The sequence below is a fragment of the Ascaphus truei genome, chromosome 6, assembly GCF_040206685.1.
Source record: "Ascaphus truei isolate aAscTru1 chromosome 6, aAscTru1.hap1, whole genome shotgun sequence".
Taxonomy (NCBI): domain Eukaryota; kingdom Metazoa; phylum Chordata; class Amphibia; order Anura; family Ascaphidae; genus Ascaphus; species Ascaphus truei.
Window position 1 is genome coordinate 59,834,577 of NC_134488.1, and position 20,304 is coordinate 59,854,880.

A 20,304-nucleotide genomic window follows, 5' to 3' on the forward strand; every position below is an offset into this window, starting at 1 on the left:
TATTCAAATAAAAAAATATATGTAAATATTGCTTTTTATTAACAATTTGTTTTACGAAAGGTGTCTGCTTAATGTGAAGTGCTTCTTTAATTAACTATCATTTGGTTTATAAGATGCATAGATTTGATATGGTATTTAAGTGCACACATACTTACTATCTCTTAGTACTGCAGTATACTGTAGAGATATGAGACACAGTATATCATAATGCCAGTGTTACTGCAGCTACCGTAGGTGATTTATGAAACAATAGCCCAAGTATTCTACTGCCTGCCATCCTTACCCAATTTAAAAAAGAAATCAATAAGGATATTAATAATACACTGTGGCCCATCCTAAAGCATAGCTACTGCCACTGTAATTACAACTCAACCCTTCTGCTGCTGGAACAATTTGGTTGTTGATCGATGTGTACTAGTTCTTGAGTACAATAGAAAGATGCTGTGTAATCACCTTCCCTCTATTTGGGGAATCTGGTATATAGAGAGAAGATAAAGTAAAAGGTTTTTTTTTTGTAAAGAAGAAATATTAGAATTGTGTATAATTAATTTGCAAAAAGACATGATTGTATAAACCCTCCAAAACATTTGTTTACCATGGAAATGTTACGTTATAGAAATACCTGTCCAATTTAAAAAAAAATTTTTTTTTAAAAGCTGACAATCACCTACAATTAACCTATTAAACATGTCACAATTCTGGATCGGACTGACCCACCGGTGTGCCTCGGTGCATGTTTTAAAAAAGCCCCCCGGGGCCCTACCTATGGTAGGTGGTGGGCACATATCGTAATTCCACCACGGACTGGGGACATACCCAATTGGAACCCAGCATCAGGTGCGCAGCCGCTCTCACTCTCTCCCTGGTGCAGAGGAAGTGGGGATGTTGCTGCCACAGATCTGAGCTTCTCCTGCTTCCTCTGGTCATCTGTTTGATGACAGTGCACTGATAAATACTGGGCTGCTCGTTTAATCACTAGTTCCCAGGGAGGTATTCTTCAGTGCCATAGCATTAATAAGCTAATCGAATTGGGCGGGGAGCAACTCCTACCAGCAGCTGCAATGCTCCTGCTGCCTGTGCACCGGGAAGTGAAAGGGAGAGAGGTACTGCCCTCCAATGTCGCTGTGCTCCGCCATGTTGCCACTCCCCCCATGTCACTCTCTCCACCCCATGTCACCAACCTCACATCTCCCACTCCCCATTCAAATCTTTTATAACATATATATATATATATATAGTTACATCCTTGCATTTAGGCGCAGTCTTTTTATTTTTTCTATATATATATATATATATATATATATATATATATATATATATATATATGGGGGGAAAAATAAAAAGACTGCGCCTAAATGCAAGGATGTAACCAGAAATATTACATTGAAAATGATGTTATAATAAATCGATGTGAATACCACTAACTTAGCTAATAAGGTGATAATGAACAAAAATCATGTGCTCATACAATGATCAATAATGTAATTACAATGCTGACTGGAGGCAAATATAATTGAACAAAAATAATATATAATTAAAAAAAAAAAAAAAATACAAAAATAGAAAAAATAAAAATATGTGAAAAAAAATATAAGTACTGTATATGTGAAAAATACATATGTGTATATTATTGTCCAAATATATGTATGTATACTATGTGAGTGAATCTAATAAAAAAATATATAAGACCTGTGTTGATCTCAAATAAAACAAAGATGCTGGCAGCTTTCTTCTTGGGTGCAGCAAACTCCCTTGACGAACCTAAGGAAAAAGAGAAGAAAAAAGCGCCCGATCTTCGTGTGATAACGTATAAAAAAATTAATTAAACATGTGTGAAGACAATTCAAAACTCACAAGAGTACGATATAAAACAGCATTGTATAAGTTTATACTCATATATAGGAGTAGCCTTGAGGTGCCACCGCGTCTCTGCTCTTCCGCTGGGAATGGATGTCATCACTCATCAGTGGTGTAACTGGTTTCAGATTCCTCCGTCAACCACAGTCCTGTGGCGTAGATTACCTCTAATGAAAGAGTCCCAGTGTACCGGAGCAAAGTTTGGCCGGCTTAAACCTTTTGGCTGCTAATAAAAGTCAAAGGAGCACTGAATGGGATGGTATTATTGCACATGATTCAGTGCTCCTTTGACTTTTATTAGCAGCCAAAAGGTTTAAGCAGGCCAAACTTTGCTCCGGTACACTGGCACTCTTTCATTAGAGGGATCCTACGCCAAAGGACTGTGGTTGACGGAGGAATCACAAACCAGTTACACCACTGATGAGGAGTGACGACATCCATTCCCAGCGGAAGAGCAGAGACGCGGCGGCACTTCGTGGCTACTCCTGTATAGGAGTATAAACTTATACAATGCTGTTTTATATCGTACTCTTGTGAGTTTTGAATTGTCTTCACACATGTTTTATTAAAATTTTTATATGTTATCACACGAAGATCGGGCGCTTTTTTCTTCTCTTTTTTCGTGTGTGTGTGTGTGTGTTAACCCCTGGTAATATCAGCTAAATTAAAGGTTATAATTAGGAAGATCTTCAGGTGTGAGTTTGGGAGGCCCCACCCTATATAAAGATCAGAAACTTTGTAAGTTTGGTCTTCACCAGACAGGTGTGTGAAAACATGTCATGCCACGATCAAATTAAATCTCTGAGGACCTCAGAAAAGCAGTTATTGATGCTCATCAGTCTACAAAGAGTTATAAAACCATTTCTAAGGATTTGGGGCTCCACCAATTCACTGTGAGACAAATGGAGAAAGTTTAAGACCATGGTCACTTTACCCAGGAGCCGTTGTTTTACCAAAATCTTTCCAAGAACAAACTGGCAAATCATCCAGGAATAAGTAGAGAGGTACCTCGCTCTAACCACTTGGGTGAAGGAATAGCCTTCACAGTGTAAGTACGTATAGTTAATTAAAATGTATACTTAGTATTATTAAAATAGGCATATAGGTGACATTAACAATAATCATAAATATAAGAATGTAACTTTATGATTGGATGTACCAATTCATTCTAAAAAGTGTTAATTCTACGTATGGTAACAAATGTACCCATTTAACCACAGTGTGACTGTTACAGAATATCTCATTTTTGATCCAGTGTGTATTGGATACTGTACATGTATAGGGGATACAATATAAAATGCGCACTGGCCGTCAGCAATTTGCAGTGACCTGAGTCTAGACCCTTATTAAGATTTAGCATGCAGACCCAATCGTGCATTCGATTTGGATCATGGCACCAGCGCATGGATAGATCCTGCCATGTGTGACCTGAACCTTGAGTCGAATGCAGATTAATGTTGACTTGCTCAGGTGTTGCAGTCAGGCTTGCTTCCATTCCTGATTATGTTTGTTGCGTTCGTGCAGGGATGTAGATCCTGCCATATGTTTTGATTGATGTGATCACAGATACCCCATATATGTTGTGATTGGTAAATGCACAAAATATATAGCCCGTTAGTCTCAAAACTCGGCAGGATTAATAAGTCCTAATGCTTTGGTGGTATTGAGTTCCACCCGCACAATTCACAGGATAGAAGACTAGCTTGTATAGTTGTGTATATACCTTATGTGACAAGAGAAACGTGTGCGTATTCAGCTGTTATACTTGGAGGGCAGATGCGCCCAGGAAGTACGTCATCTATAATAGCGATTGGCTAATGTGAGTGTTCATGACTCAACTGTCAGAAAAAGACTGAGCAAGAATGGTATTCAGGATAGCCAGGCGTAAACCACTGCTCTTTAAAAACAACATTGCACACAAAGAACCGCCCTGTATGGGGCAAGCCCCAGTCAGTGTATGCGCACCGCCTTTGCAAAAAGACAAGATTTTTATCTTTTGGCGTGGCGGCCGAGTGTTGGCCACGTCATGGCCGCGGGTCAGCCAATGAGGACGAACCAGCCACGTGACATCATGGCTGGACCCCCGCAGATCGCGGCTTAGACTGGTGCACAAGCCGCCAGACTTTCCGACGCGCACGTGCACGGAGTGACTGGGGTCAATGCCTAAACATACAAGCAGATCTAGAAAAGAATGGCGGAAGAAGAAAAGTCAAAGTCCGGACCTAAACCCCATTGAAATGTTGTGGCGGGACCTGAAAGAAGCTATCCATTCAAGGAAGCCCTCAAATGTCACTGAGTTGAAGCACTTCTGTTAGGAGGAATGGGCCAAAATTCCTCAAAACCGATGTGAGAAACTGACCAACAGCTACAGGAAACGCTTAGTTGAAATGAAAGCTGCTCAAGAGGTACTGAATCTAAAGGTTAACATACTTTTTCACACATGGGTATTGAATATTTGATCATTTGTGGATAAATAATAAATGATGAAAAAGTATCATGTTTGGTGTTATTTGTTTGATCAGGTTATCTTTATCTATTATTAGATATTATATTAGATCTAATAACATTTTAGGTTTGAAATATGAGAAATACGTGAAAATCCTAAGGGGTTCACACACTTTTTTTTCTCGCCACTGTACAAACATACATTCCCGTTATGCCCCCGTAGTGGGTACCTACATTATGTTTCCCTTGTGGGGCTTTCATGCCGTCAGACACTGTCACTACCATATGTGCACTTTGAATTTACTTCTGATGTATTATCTATAAATAGTGTTGGAAAACTTTGTTCTCAATAGTGTTTCCTTTATTCAGAAAGAAGCCATTTCCAGGGCATATAAACCCCAAACAACATGGTAAGTTACTTTTCAATTACTACCAACAAAAGATGTCCATATGTATACAGTTGCTATGTAAAGCCATCTAAATAAGCATAAGAAAGTCAGAAGAAAATTAGACAATACTTGTTCTATAGCTGGTCCATTATTTAAATATATAGCTGAACCTCATTATAACGTGGTACTCGGGGTCCACATAATGAGACCGCGTTATAACCGGGTTCGCAAAATTGCCGCCGTGCGAGGACTTACCCGGCATCTGCAGCTCTCTCCTCTCCCTGCTTCATCAGGCTGCAACCACGTGAAGTAGGGATTTTCTACCACTACACCATAGGATTGGTGTGACATCATTGACTCTATTATCAAACTTAACTTGTACTATACAGTACTGCCTTTCAGTACTGTGCACTAGAAGTTAAGTTTGATAATAGAGTCAATGACATCACACCAATCCTATGGTGTAGCAGGTAAAGCATAGCTCCCAGTGTATGAAGGGTTCGATTCGTGCATGGCATGCTAATATTATTAGTGGTGGGGGGAGGTGTGTGTCCGTTAGCAATAAAGCATTGAATGTTATTAAAAAAAAAACCTTGGATATGTGCGCCGCGCATGTGGACGCAGCCTGATGAAGCAGGGAGAGAGGAGAGAGCTGCAGAGAGAAGAAAGCTGCAGATGCCGGACAAGTCCTCGTGCGGCGGCCATTTCGCAAAAAAAAAAACTTGGAGATGTTTTTAAATCGGGAGCCACGCTCAGACCGCGTTATAGTTGGATCCACGTTGTAGCGGATCCGCGTTGTAGCGGATCGTGCTATAACGGGGTTGAGCTGTACTTCCCACTTAGAATATACATCAACTTTATCTAAATGAATAAACTAAGAATTACATGTATGTATTCAGTTTACAGAGTAGACCAATGTACTGTAGTTACTGAATTTGCCCAATTGACACACACAGTTTGCCCAATGACACACAGTCCGTGACACACACAGGTTTACATGACATTGAAAGAGTTCAACTTTATTAACCTCAACATGAATTATAGACACGAAAATAGGGCAAATGGTCTAATACTTGATTCTTACATTTGAGAACCATGATAGGCCTCAGACTGGAGAACTTCTTCCGGTTCCTAATGTGCTTCCGGAGAACACCCACTGATTTACCTTTGAAATCTACTATGAAGTAGCTACAGATAGATCCATTCTACCGTTGTTGTTACATTGTTAGATTCCAGGGGGGGGGGGAGGGTTATTCATTAACCTTCATGATGACAGAAGTGTGGCTGGATTTCTGCCCCTTGATGACCTGAAATAGTAGTGGCGCATCCTACGAAGCAGTGAATGCAATCAACACCTAGAAACTAGTAAAGTTCTTGTGACGTTCCCTGAATGTTATACATGTGCCTCTTGAGTCCCAGCATTTGTGACATTCTTCAGGGAACATAATAAAGCCACTCTAATGATCAAGAGTGTCAATGCCTTTATGAAACTCCTATTGACTTAAATAGGAGTTTCCGTACAGTAGTATCCAGTGGGCACTATCACACTTTAATGAATAACCCTCTATATGTACTGTAGGTTGTGATTAATTTTACTGAACCAACAAACTTTTTCTGGAAAACTAGTGTGATTATACTAGGAAGTGTAGGCCCAGATTTAATAAGCAGAGTTAAATCGGTGAAAATACAGTTACATGAACCAAAATCATAGCCGGCAGGTGTACCTCCAGATTCTTAAAGCTAATTGTACGCAGAAATAACAGTATGTTACAATAATCCAGACAGGACAGGATAAAGCATGCATTAGAGTTTTAACATTGACTGATCCTTTAAACAGGATTACTGCTATTCCGTTCTGATAGTTGCTACAATGTATTATAAACTACTAAATGTTGCTAAATGTTCCCAACAGGGCAGCTCCACCCAGCCATGATTTTGAAGCACTGGAAGAAATAAAGGCTGTTGAACAGCTTAAATGACTGAAGGATAAATTGAGAGCTGCAAATGTCATTTGTGTTCAGGATTTTTATTATAAACCATTCCTACCTTGGCAATCAAGACTGTTAATAAAACTGAGTTTTAACTAAAAATGGAATCAACAAGATGGATTCCTACAATACCGTGTTTCTTAACACTGTCCTCATGACACTCCAGCCAGGTCGTGTATTAGGGATAACCTACTTACACATAGCCTTACACATAATTCACTAGTGGCCGTCTTGCTAACTTCTACAACCCTTCTAATGTCATACATTAATAAAAAGCTTTGTCTGTGTACGCTCCAGGAAAATTGACATAATACACTTAGGTTTAACCTCCGACCCATCTCTTCTCTTCCTTCCGTTATTTGGAAGACAGTCACCAGTCCTGTTGGAAGCAGCAGATGCAGCAGACCGGTGTGGGTGGACCAGAAGTCCCAGTGTTCCCCAGGGCTTCCCACCATTGCTGACCCACTGACCGGTAGAGCAATGGCGCACAGTATGCCATCTTGCTGCAGGAAAGTGTACGGCTTGGGTAATGCTTATGAAAAGAGCAACACGTTGTACATGCCCAATATTATCAGCTCTGCCCCTCTTTCCTGCACGGTCAGAGTTTGCAAGATGATGCCAGGCCGGGGAGCTTGCTGCTGCTGGAGGACTTGTCCCAGCTTCCCCCAGACTTGAAGGCTGCAGCAAAGCAAAGGGACCCGCAGCCATAATGTTTTTCAGTGTCCTCTGCAGGACCTTTGTGGAGCACAGCAGGTGTAACTTACATCCTGCACAAATGCGCGGGCATTGCAAATGTGTGCTTGCCAATTTCATTGATTATTCCTAAAACCTGGTCTGACTGCGGTGTCCCAAGAAGAGGGCAGAGAAACACTGTTAAGTCATTCCTCACAGACTTTCCTTTGCATCAAAGCTGCTTGTAACTTAAGCAACCTGTTTATGCTGCGGATTCAGCCCAAAGAAGATCATCGGGTCTATGTACTAAGGCAATTTTTGGAACAGAAACAGTGTGTTTTCAGGCTGCACCATTTTCCAATACACAGTTGTGTCAAATGTGCTGCAGATTGTTAGAAATCTGGAAGACACTGCACCCTAAACCTGGTGTTTTTTTTAATCTCTTTATTTGTATTTTCACATAAATAACCATTTTAACAAATACATTGTCAAGTGTAAGTAACTCTTAACACAGACTAATATTGTACATTTGGAGCTACATAATTATAATGGAGGGATACACCTTAATAACAAGAAACAGAAAGTAAAGGACACACAAACATTATAAACCGGGGGTGGGGGGAGGGGGAATAGGTGGGGGTGTCACCACATTTTGCAATCATAACAGCTTCAGTACAACATAACAATATAGTTATTTATCTTGTTCTTATCACTTCTAACATTTCATTTGAGAAAGGAACCCAAAGATCTACCGCACCCCTCAGCTATATAAATAGCCCTGTAATGCAAAGATTCTGGATTCAGCCAATAACTTGCACACTCTGAGTCAGTAAACAGTCTTAGAGATGTAATCAAAAAGGGATTTTACTTAGCTTCGGTTATGTTCTCAGTTACAGCTTGCACAGCTTAACAGCATACAACAGGAAAAATGCTCCAAACACCCAGGTAAGTCCCAATCAGTCTAGTCTGATCCTGAGAGAGCGAGGGGAGCTCTTGGCCAGGGCACCTTCACGGTCTTTGGAGAAGCTTCTGGCACTATCCCCAGCCTAGGCTCTTATTTATAGTATTTTGTGTTAGGCTTCCTCCAATCAGTGCTAAGTGTTGTAGAAAAAAGCATACTATAACTGATGTGTCACACATCCTTAGCAGTAAACAATTCTATATATGGTAAACATGTGACAGAGAGAGAGAGAGCTCTGCTAACTCAAAGCACATGTCATGGCACACTTAAGCTGATGAGTGGTCAAACATGTGGTCAAACAGTTCTGCTAATGCAAAGCACATGTAATGGCATACTTCAGCTAATAAGTGGTACTTCCCAATACAAGCCCTATTATAGAAAGGGATCACAAACTCTCCAGAATGTAGTCATGGAGTCCTTGAGATAGCTTGTTAAATTCTCCATCATCATAACATTGGATATTTGTTCTCTGACTTTCCTGTATGTGGATGGGTTGGTCTGCCTCCAGTATCTGGTAACCAGACATCTGGCTGCACTAAGAATATGTCCTATGATTTACTTAAAATTAAAAACCATGGGTCTCTTGGTATCTCAACGCCAGTAGTATCCAAAATGAGCCTAAATATATTCTCCCATAGGGGTTGAATTTTGGGGCAGTCCAGCCATATGTGGGACAGGGACCCTCTCTGTGTGCAGCCTCTCCAACACAGTGGAGAGATATTTGGATTTATTAAGTTTAATTTAGTTGGTGTTTTGTACAGAACTTTATAGGAGTTTTCATTTATTAAAATGCTGGTGAAACTTTTGGCTACCACCTCCCAGATGTCCTTCCAGTCAAGTTCCTCGCCTAGTTCTCTCTCCCAAGCCAGCATATATATAGCCTTGTCTTGGGAGCCTAGTGTATTAATATGATAGTATAGAGACAATGTTATTTTAACCTTGTCGGAGGCCTGTCTGCACATTTTCTAAAAATATGTGAGGTCTGGATGTTATCCCGATCAAACTTCTCCTCAATAAAATGTTGGACTTGAAAATAACGATAAAAATCTGTGCTTGACAGCTCAAACTATCCTTGTATTGCTTGGAACGTAATAAGGACTTTGAAAATAAATTTACAACCTTTGATATACCTTTACCTCTCCAGAGATCTAAATAGGTTTCATGATATCCTGGATGAAGTTATGGTTGTTTGCTAACAGGATCATCAGGGAGCCTTTTTGTGTGAGCCTCAGCCTGAACTTGACTGAGTCCCATATATCACGAGTGTTTTAAGATCTGGTTATCTGAGACTATCTTCGGACGGTCTTTTTTGTCTAGCCAGTTTATATCTGCCAACGGTATCGGTGAGGTCAGACTAGCCTCCAACTCCACCCATTTTTTGGATGATGGAGGGATATGCCACTGCATCACCTGTCCTAGTTAGGCTGCCTTAAAGTAATTTAAAATATTTGGCATAGCTAGGCCACCTAGCTCCTGTGGACGATATAATATATCTCTTTTAATGCAGGTTTCCTTATTGTTCCATACGAACTTAATAAGCGTCCTTTGGAAGTCAGCCAGATCCTGAGGTGGTACACGAATCCGCAAGGTGCGAAACAAGTACAAAAGCCGTGGCACAACATTCATTTTAATTACCCAAATTCAGCCTATCCAGGAGATTGGGTATGCTGACCATTGTGTAATCTCTTTCTCCAGTTTTTTGAGCAGCGGTGTACTGTATTGTTGACTCTGTATAAAGAGCTTATATCTTTTGGGAATTGGATGCCTAAATATTTTAATGTTTTTGGGTCTTATCCCTGTTAACGGACTTGCCTCTAATTTAGCAGTGTGCTGGTTAATTGCTGGTGCAATCAACCCAACCTGCTAATCACAGCTCTATGAAATAGCCTGTTCTGAGACAGGAAGGGAGGATTCCTTAATCTCACACGTGGGGCTGAACCAAGGAAGGACAGACAGAGATTCCTGAGCTGACATTTGGAGCTGTCACAGGAAAGCAGAGAAGCCTGCACACAGACACTGTCTTGAGCACAAAGGGATGCTGAGATCAAGACACCCAGAGACTTATATTCCTGAACACAGGGGACCCAGGAACCTACGAGAGACTGACATGAAGGGCCACCTGCTTTAAGGTATCTCTTGAGACTTTGGGGAATCGGGTGGTAATGGGATTATCCCTCCAGCCCTGCAGATAGGGATTGGGGAAGTAAGTTAGCCCTTACACAGGGATAGACGTTTGTTGTTTTTGTGGTTTTCATATGTTTGCAGTGTTAGTTAAGGAAACAGGCAATAAAGCCTTATTTTAAATTCACCTTAACACAGTCTCCATTGCGTACCTCTGAACACGTCTCTTACAGGTCCCATTTAAAGTCAAAGTTAAACTGTAACAATTTTGTCAAATGATGGGGAAGATTAATACCAATTGCCTCCGATTTTGAATTATTGATTTTAAATCCTGAGTGCATACCAAATTCAGATAGTAGACTGAAAAGATTGGGAAGGGACGTCAAAGGCATAGAAATTGTTAAAATTACATCATCAGCAAATAGAGCTATTTTAAATTCCTCTTTCGCTACCGTAAATCAGGATATATCCTTAAAATTTCTTATGAAACAACTAAGTGGTTCTATAGAGAGAGCGAATCGAGAGAAAGGGGGCAGCCCTGTCTAGTCCTGTTTGTTATTGGAAATCGGCTGGAGAGTTGTCCATTAACTGCTATAGCTGGTGTTGGGGATTCGTAGCAAGCCCTCACCCCATTCATAAAAATTGAGCCAAAACCAATCTCCGCCAGTGTTTTAAACATTAATTTCCAGTCTAGCCTATCAAAGGCCTTTTCTGCATCCAGGCTTAAGACCACCAGTTGCGATTTAGTTGATTGAGCTATATGCATAATATTAGCAAGCCTCCTGGTATTGTCGGAGGCTTGCCTGACAGTATACTTGGTCAGGTTGAATTATGGTGGGCATAATTAATAAATAATTATAAATAATTAATAAATTACCTGACCCACTTGGTCAGGTTGAATTATGGTGGGTATAATTAATTTTAATCTGTTATACAAAACCTTGGCATATATTTTTATATCAGAATTGAGCAGGGAAATGGGACGGTAACTGTCACAGTTCAGAGAGTCTCTACCTTCTTTATGTATTACTACTATAGTAGCTTGGGACATTTCTTTTGAGGGGCTTGCTCCTTTTAGGAATGTATTAAATAGTTTTGTTAGATGAGGGACCAATATTGCGCAGAATTTTTTATAATATTTACTCGAAAACCCATCCGGCCCACGAGTTTTCCCATTTTTCATTGTTTTTATAACATCCACTATCTCTAGGACTGTAATTGGGGACTCAAGTTTCTCTCTATCTTTATTAGTTATCTTTGGTAAGTTACATCTATGCAAAAAAAGAGGACAGGCCCGATTTTTTTTATTTTCATTTTTTTGTACTTTTTTTGTTAGTATTAGAGAGGTTATATAATTTCTCGTAGTATTGTTTAAACTCTGTTCCTATTTGGCCTGGATCATATACTTCTTGATTAACACACATTCCCAGCTAACTCAAACTCCTACACACACCACATCATGAATATATATTTATGTCAAAAAAGAGTGCTACCGAGTGTGGCAAATGTATACAACAAAAGACAGGGGTGCCAAATGCTACATCCAATTGACAAAACATATATGATAATAAGTATAAAGTTTAAATACTTCAATAATAATAATAATTACTTGGTTATTTCGTTTTTAACTTGGGAGGTCTTTTCACTTTGCTGCAAGAACAGGACCTACTATGGTATGCAGGCTTACGACGCTTTGGCCAAAAGGTTTAACTAAATAACCAAGTAATTATTATTATAATTGAAGTATTTAAATGTTATACTTATTATCATATATGTTTTGTCAATTGGATGTAGCATTGACCACCCCTGTCTTTTGTTGTATACATTTGCCACACTCAGTAGCACTGTTTTTTTGACATAAATATATATTCATGATGTGGTGGATGTAGGTGTTTGAGCTAGCTGGGAATGTGTGTTAATCAATTTATGACTGGTAACAGTTGTATGGAGGTAGGTGGCACCTCCCCCCAGAGCTTACTCCTCCTCACCTTTTTAACTTGGGAAGTCTTTTCACTTTGCTGCAAAGAACAGGACCTACTATGTTTCTTTCCCCTCATACAGAGGTAAAGGGAAGGGTTCACAGTGTAGTGTAGGATCTGCATTTTTGGTTATACCTTGACGTTTGGTATGCAGGCTTACGACGCTTTGGCCAAAGGGTTTAACTAAATAATCAAGTAATTATTATTGAAGTATTTAAACTTTATAGTTATTATCATATATGTTTTGTCAATTGGATGTAGCATTGGGCACCCCTGTCTTTTGTTGTATTCATATACTTCTTGCCCTATCTTTTGGATTGAGAATATTTGGGATCACTTCCTTTTCTGGTCTAACTTATTTGCTAATAGGCGATCCACCTTTTTTCCTTTTTATAGTATTTTTGCTGCATCCAACGCATAGCTTTTTCTATCTTGTCTAGTAATAGCGATTTGAGGCGTTCCTTGGGTCACATGTTTAAAGTGTGGATCTGAAGGGCTTGCTTTGTGTAGTCTCTCAGCCTTTTCTAACTCTTGGGTTAGTCTATTTATATCCTGTATCTTTTGTTTCTTTTTCCAGGCCCCAATCGCTATTAGTTTGCCCCTGACAACAAACTTATGGGCGTCCCACAGGGTCATCTTTGACACGAGTCAGTTAATGCAAAATAGGTCTTAAGTGTTTCCCTCATTTCTTCTACCACTTCTTTGTTGCAGAGTAGGGATTCGTTTAATCTCCAGGTTGTGGGTTTGTATGTGGGGCCCCAGTTTTTAAAGTTTACTACAATTGAGCTGTGGTCTGACTAGGCAGTGCGCTCCTCCCTCTCCTCTCTCAGCTCTGCGACAGACCCTGACAACCTGGTCAGGAACTACAACTCTGTCTTGTCCTCGTCTCTTGATCTACATGCCCCGCTTTCTCTCTGCCGCACTCGCCCTTCTAACCCTAGACCCTGGCTAAATTCCCACACGCGCATGCTGCGTTCCTCCACTCGTTCCTCTGAACGCCTCTGGAGGAAGTCTCACACTCTCGCAGACTTCCTTCACTACAAATTTATGCTATCCTGTTTCAACTCTGCCATCTCGCAAGCTAAACAAGCCTACTTTTCTTCACTAATCAACATGCACAAGTCTAACCCACGCCGACTGTTCTCTGTCTTTGATACTCTACTCAAACCACCCTCAGCTGCCTCTCCTTCCTCCATCTCCGCTCAGGACTTTGCTGACTATTTTAAGGAAAAGGTGGAATCCATACGGCAGAACATCCCCTCTGTTTCTTCCTCCCATCCTTCACCTCTTCCTAACTCTCCTCCTGCCTTCCTTGACTCTTTTTCCACTGTCTCAGAGGAGGATGTGTCGCATTTGATCGCCTCTTCTCCCTCTACCACTTGCCCTCTTGACCCCATTCCCTCCCATCTCCTAAAACCTCTTGCTCCTACTATAATCCCTACGCTCACACACATTTTTAACTCCTCCCTCTGCTCTGGAACCTTTCCATCCTCCTTCAAACATGCAACAGTCATACCATTACTCAAAAACAGCAAGCTTGACCCTATCTGTCTTTCCAACTATTGACCTGTCTCCCTCCTGCCTTTTGCCTCAAAACTCCTTGAACGTCTTGTATTCTCTCGCTTGCTCCATTTTCTCAACACCTATTCTCTCCTAGACCCTCTACAATCTGGCTTCCGCACTGCTCACTCCACGGAAACAGCCCTCACTAAAATAACTGACGACCTCCATGCTGCCAAAGACAGAGGTCATTACACTCTGCTCATATTACTCGACCTCTCTGCAGCATTTGACACAGTGGACCACCCTCTTCTCCTCCACATTCTCCATACTCTTGGTATTCGGAACAAAGCTCTATCCTGGATCTCTTCTTACCTCTCCCATCGTACTTTCAGTGTCTCTTCTGCTAACACCTCCTCCTCCTCTACTGATCTCTCTGTGGGGGTACCCCAGGGCTCTGTCCTGGGACCTCTTCTCTTTTCTCTGTACACACTCTCTCTAGGTGACCTAATAACTTCTTTTGGGTTTAAGTATCACCTCTATGCCGACGACACACAAATATACTTTTTAACACCCGACCTTACACCTGCTGTACAAACCAAAGTTTCTGAATGTCTCGCTGCTATATCATCCTGGATGGCCCTCCGACGCCTTAAACTCAACATGGCTAAAACAGAGCTCCTCATACTTCCTCCCAAACCTGGCCCTACTACCTCCTTCCACATTACTGTTGGAACTACAATCATTCACCCAGTAGCCCAAGCACGCTGCCTACGGGTCACACTCGACTCCTCTCTCACATTCGCCCCTCACATTCAAAATATTTCTAAAACTTGTCGCTTTTTCCTCTGCAATATAACAAAGATACGCCCTTTCCTCTGTTGCTCGACTGCTAAAACTCTGACTCAGGCCCACATTCTCTCCTGTCTTGATTACTGTAACCTCCTGCTGTCCGGCCTTCCTGCCTCTCACCTGTCTCCCCTACAATCTATCCTAAATGCTGCTGCCAGAATCACTCTACTCTTTCCTAGATCTGTCTCAGCGTCTCCCCTCCTGAAATCCCTCTCCTGGCTTCCGATCAAATCCCGCATCTCACACTCCATTCTTCTCCTCACTTTTAAAGCTTTACACTCTTCTGCCCCTCCTTACATCTCATCCCTAATTTCTCGTTATGCACCATCCAGACTCTTGTGTTCTTCTCAAGGATGTCTTCTTTCTACCCCCTTTGTATCTAAAGCCCTCTCCCACCTTAAACCTTTTTCACTGACTGCCCCACACTTCTGGAATGCCCTTCCCCTCAGTACCCGACTAGCACCCTCTCTATCCACCTTTAAGACCCACCTTAAGACACACTTGCTTAAAGAAGCATATGAATAGCACTGTGGATATTCTGAACACATGATACATAAAGCTTGGCCCCCTGCAGACGCACTTACCAGAACTCCCTCCTACTGTCTCTGTACGTTCTACCTACCTACCAATTAGACTGTAAGCTCCTCGGGGCAGGGACCCCTCTTCCTTAATGTTACTTGTATGTCTAAAGCACTTATTCCCATGATCTGTTATTTATATTATCTGTTATTTATTTGATTACCACATGTATTACTGCTGTGAAGCGCTATGTACATTAATGGCGCTATATAAATAAAGACATACAATACAATACAAGACAATTATAGAGCGAGGATTCAACCATTACATAATCTATTCTAGAAAATGACCCATGAGCATTAGAAAAAAAAGAGAGTAATCATTTACCGCCAGATTAAGGATTCTCCAAGAATACAGGTGAGAAAAATCTTTGAATAAATTCCTAATATTTCTGTTTATTGACGAGTACGTTATTGGACCTGTTTTATCTATTTTTGGGTTGAGAGGCATATTAAAGTCTCCTCCCAGTATTAATTTACCTTTTTTTGCCAGTGGGGGGGCCGACACATTCTGGGGTTTTTGGCGGGGCTTGTATAGTTGATTCCGGGCTCAGCAGGCCCAGATGTTGTAGCAAAATTTTGCCCTCTTCGGTTGTAGCAGCGGATTTAATTTGTCCATTTTTCGTGACGATCACCCAGCAGGGGAAACCCCATATATACCTTATTTGATGCTTTCTCAGAATGGATGTACATCTGAACCCCAATGACATAGGATGTAAATGTTGCTCCAAATGTACCATACAGATGTAGCCAGACTTACTGTCCTCGGAGCCGCAGGAAGAAAAGGAAAACGCTGCAGCTCCAGGGACAGAAAAAGCCAGGGCCTGCGGGTAAAGGGTCAATTTTGCTGAATGGAACCACGCACCGAGAATTTCTCGCTGCCGGGTGAGGCAGCAGGATCTGGACTGCAGGTTTCCCAGCCACAGAGAACACTGATGTTGGTTACAATACATCAGTATATAGCCCCCCAAGTATCTTAGTCAAAACATCTCTGGCTTACTGTAGTTATTTCTGTAGTTTGAATCCCAGTGCCAGCTACATAACACCGTACTATATCTGCTTTTGTCGCATCCATCAAAGGTTACATTGTGGGACTGTTTGGTTGCAAGTTCTTCATTGTGACTTTAAAATTCGATGTACAGAATAAAGATATTTGTTTTATTCACGAATTGCATTCAGTACAGGTTTGTTCATCAAACTACTCACTTAGTTATTTCTCATGCTATGAGAAATACAAAAATGCTTGAATTTTGTTGTATTTGTTAAAGTACAATTTATGAAAGGCCATTATATTTTTATCGTTTTGCAGCAGATGCACTTTCCTATTTGATGAGTTGGCAGTTTAACAAGTAAGTAATGTGTTGCCCTGTAAAGTGTTTCAATGCAAACTGCTAAATTCTTTCCTACGAAACAGTGCCAAAATTACTTTGATCCATGATCCCCTATGAATAATTATAACCTGAAAAAGAGTGTATTTCCCCTGTACAACATTACATGAAACATAGAAATTGGTAATAGATACGAACCACTTGACCCATCTAATCTTCCCATTTTCCTAAGAAACCTTAGACCCTTTTAGATTCTCTGGTTTCATTCATATTTAGGATAGCCTTGTGACTATCTCAAACATGTTTTAACTCCCTTGCTGCATTAGTCTTTATCACCTCTGTTGGAAGCTATTCTGTGAATCCACCACTTTCCATGAAGATGTACTGTCTCACCTTTCCCCGGAGCCTCCCATCCTCCAGTTTCAAAGCATGACCTCTTGTTCTAACACTTCCCTCCTGCATCTTGTTAAAACACTCAGTGTATGTACAGCAGTGGCAGCTTTTATTCTTACAAATCACCGGCTTTTACCTAGCATGTTCCTGGAATGCCACGCTGTTCACCTGGAGCATGCCGCGCTCCTTTTGCCTTCCCAGCCAGGCGCATGCCCGGCTGACGCACGGTTGATGTGTTAATTGATAATGGTTCCGGATTTACTAGGCTGCAATGCTTCGCGTGTCCGCCAGATGGCATAAATTCATGAATTGTAATGCAGTATATATATATATATATATATATATATATATATATATATTGTATAACAACAACCCCTATAACCCCTAACATACAGTACTGTACACATACAGTACTGTATATGCACATCAATGATACTATAGGCCGTCCCCTGGCGAGATGTGTTTGCAGCAGAGAGAGAACCGCTGCTCTCTCTGCGCAAACATCGGCACATTAAAAATTATATAAAATACATTTTTATTCATAGTGTAGATGTGCAGGGGGTCTCCGGAGCTGAACCGCGTTGGTTTCAGGTCCGGGGACCCCCTGCTCCCCAAGATACAGCCCCCTTTATGAGGTGCCGGTATCCCTCTGCATTTAAAGGTCCCGATCACGTGACCGCGGCATGTAAACAAAGCAGAGGGATACCGGCACCCCCTAAAGGGGCCTGTATCTCGGGGAGCAGGGGGTCCCCGGACCTAAAACAAAAACGTTTCTGCTCCGGAGACCCTCTGCACATGTACAGTATAAATAAAACACATATATAAATAAACACTCGTTCCTTACCTTAGCGGCTATGTGCTATGGTAACGAAGCAGCATTTCTGTATTTTAATAATATTGTACAGTGAGCAGGGGGGTCCCTGAGCCAGAAATTAATGCTCAGGGGACCCCCTGCTCCTGCACAATATTATTAAAAATACAGAAATGCTGCTTCATTACCATAGCTGATAGCCGCTAAGGCAATGAAGGGGTTAACCCACCGTGCCCGCTTTATTGTGGGTAGCGGGGGTGGGTGAAGGGGGTATTTGGCCCTTGGTGTGAGTTTAGGACTTGCGGGGGGGTTGCGGGTGCACTTAACCCCTTCACGGCCGTAGCAGTTAATACCGCTACGGTCATGAAGGGGTTAACCCCTCCCGCTACCCCCCCGCAAGCCCTAAACAACCATCGTTGGGGCTAATACCCCCTTCACCCACCCCCGCTACCCATAGTGTAGATGTGCAGGGGGTCTCCGGAGCTGAACCGCATTGGTTTCAGGTCCGGGGACCCCCTGCTCCCCGAGATACAGCCCCCTTTATGAGGTGCCGGTATCCCTCTGCATTTAAAGGTCCCGATCACGTGACCGCGGCATGTAAACCAAGCAGAGGGATACCGGCACCCCCTAAAGGGGCCTGTTTCTCGGGGAGCAGGGGGTCCCCAGACCTAAAACCAAAGCGATTAAGCTCCGGAGACCCCCTGCACATCTACACTATGAATAAAAATGTATTTTAAATGTATTTATTTCTATTCATGTATTTATTTATTTAGATTTATTTATTAATTGTGCTGCTGCTGCTGTGTGTGAATTTTTTTTATTGTGGGTAGTGGAGGTGGGTGAAGGGGGTATTAGCCCCAACGGTGGTTGTTTAGGGCTTGCGGGGGGGTAGCGGGTGCACTTAACCCCTTCACGACCGTAGCGGTATTAACTGCTACGGTCGTGAAGGGGTTAAGTGCACCCGCAACCCCCCGCATGTCCTAAACTCACACCAAGGGCCAAACACCCCCTTCACCCACCCCTGCTACCCACAATAAAAAAAAATCACGCACAGCAGCCCCACAATTAATAAATAAATCTAAATAAATACATGAATATAAATAAATATATATATATATACTGTATATATATATATATATATATATATATATATATATTGTGACAGGATGGTCGTGGTAAGTGAGGAGACAACACGTCTTTTCCGGTGAAATAATGCTGATGGGTTTATTTGTCCAAAAACGGTAACTAAACAATGGGTACACTGTCCCTTTAAAATTGAAACGAAACAAAAATCCTAACCCCGGTCGGGGTACTAGCTAAACAAAAGTGCAGGCTAACTATCTGGCTGGCTAGCTAACCTATTCCAGCCCAATAAAGTACAGCAAACGCAGTTGGCTCCTTACCTGGGAGCTTTATTCTTCCCTCTTGGGACAGGATCGCTTTGGGCAGCTTGTGTCTGTCTTAACACTTCCTCTGTCTTCCCTCTATGCCTCAGAGAGAGAGACTGCCGCCCCAGAGGTATTTCCTCTTCCTGTTTTAAAGCAGGTGAAGGAGCTTCATTCAAATCACCTGTGGTCTGCTTGACAAGCTGAGTTAACCCCTCGTTTACTGGATAGCATGCATACTGCCATCTCCTATTCACATACGCGGAGTCAATGACCCTGTCACATATCCCCCTTCCCAGCGTAACGTTACTGAGTGGAGCGGCCCGTGCACCGAGACTGTGCACCCTAGAGAGTGCATCAGCATTACTGTGCAGTATGCCTGGCCTATGTTGGATCATAAAGTTAAAAGGTTGTAACGACAGGAACCAACGGGTAACTCTCGAGTTCTTTTCTTTATTTCTGTGCATCCACTGTAGTGGTGCGTGATCTGTTATGAGTGTAAAAGACCTGCCTAAAAGGTAATATTTCAATGTGTCTGTTGCCCACTTTACGGCCAGACACTCTTTTTCCACTGTGGCATATCTTTGTTCGCGGGGACACAATTTGCGACTTAAATAGAGGACCGGGTGTTCCTCTTCTCCTACAAACTGGCACAGTACAGCTCCGAGACCTACTTCGGAGGCGTCCGTTTGCAAAAAAACTCCTTTTTAAAATCCGGGGCTACCAAGACTGGGTGACTACAGAGCGTTGTGCGTAGGTCGACAAATGCGGTCTCCGCATTACCGTTCCATTTTACAACCTCAGGTGCCTTTGCCTTTACTAGATCTGACAGCTGTGCAGCCCGGGTTGCAAAATGGGGTATAAATCGCCTGTAGTAACCTACAATGCCCAAAAACGTCCTAACCTGTTTCTTTTTAAGGGGACGGGGCCAACTCTCAATGGCCTCAACTTTATTGAGCTGGGGTTTTACTGTCCCCCTTCCCACAACATAGCCAAGATATTTTGCCTCTGCTAGGCCGACTGAACATTTAGCTGGATTGGCTGT

The 20,304-nt window shown here is 41.9% G+C and overlaps 1 protein-coding gene across 3 annotated transcripts in view; it reads left to right on the top strand.

Moving 5' to 3' along the window:
- Window positions 1–6,781, top strand: part of HOATZ (HOATZ cilia and flagella associated protein) — a 47,239-nt gene extending 40,458 nt beyond the window's left edge. For all 3 annotated transcript variants that reach the window (XM_075604387.1, XM_075604386.1, XM_075604385.1), the window contains 2 exons: window positions 4,672–4,712; window positions 6,604–6,781. In XM_075604387.1, coding sequence (XP_075460502.1) covers window positions 4,672–4,712; window positions 6,604–6,670 — 108 coding nt within the window. In that variant the 3' untranslated portion in view covers window positions 6,671–6,781. The remainder of the gene's footprint in view (window positions 1–4,671; window positions 4,713–6,603) is intronic.
- Window positions 6,782–20,304: the final 13,523 nt, after the last annotated feature.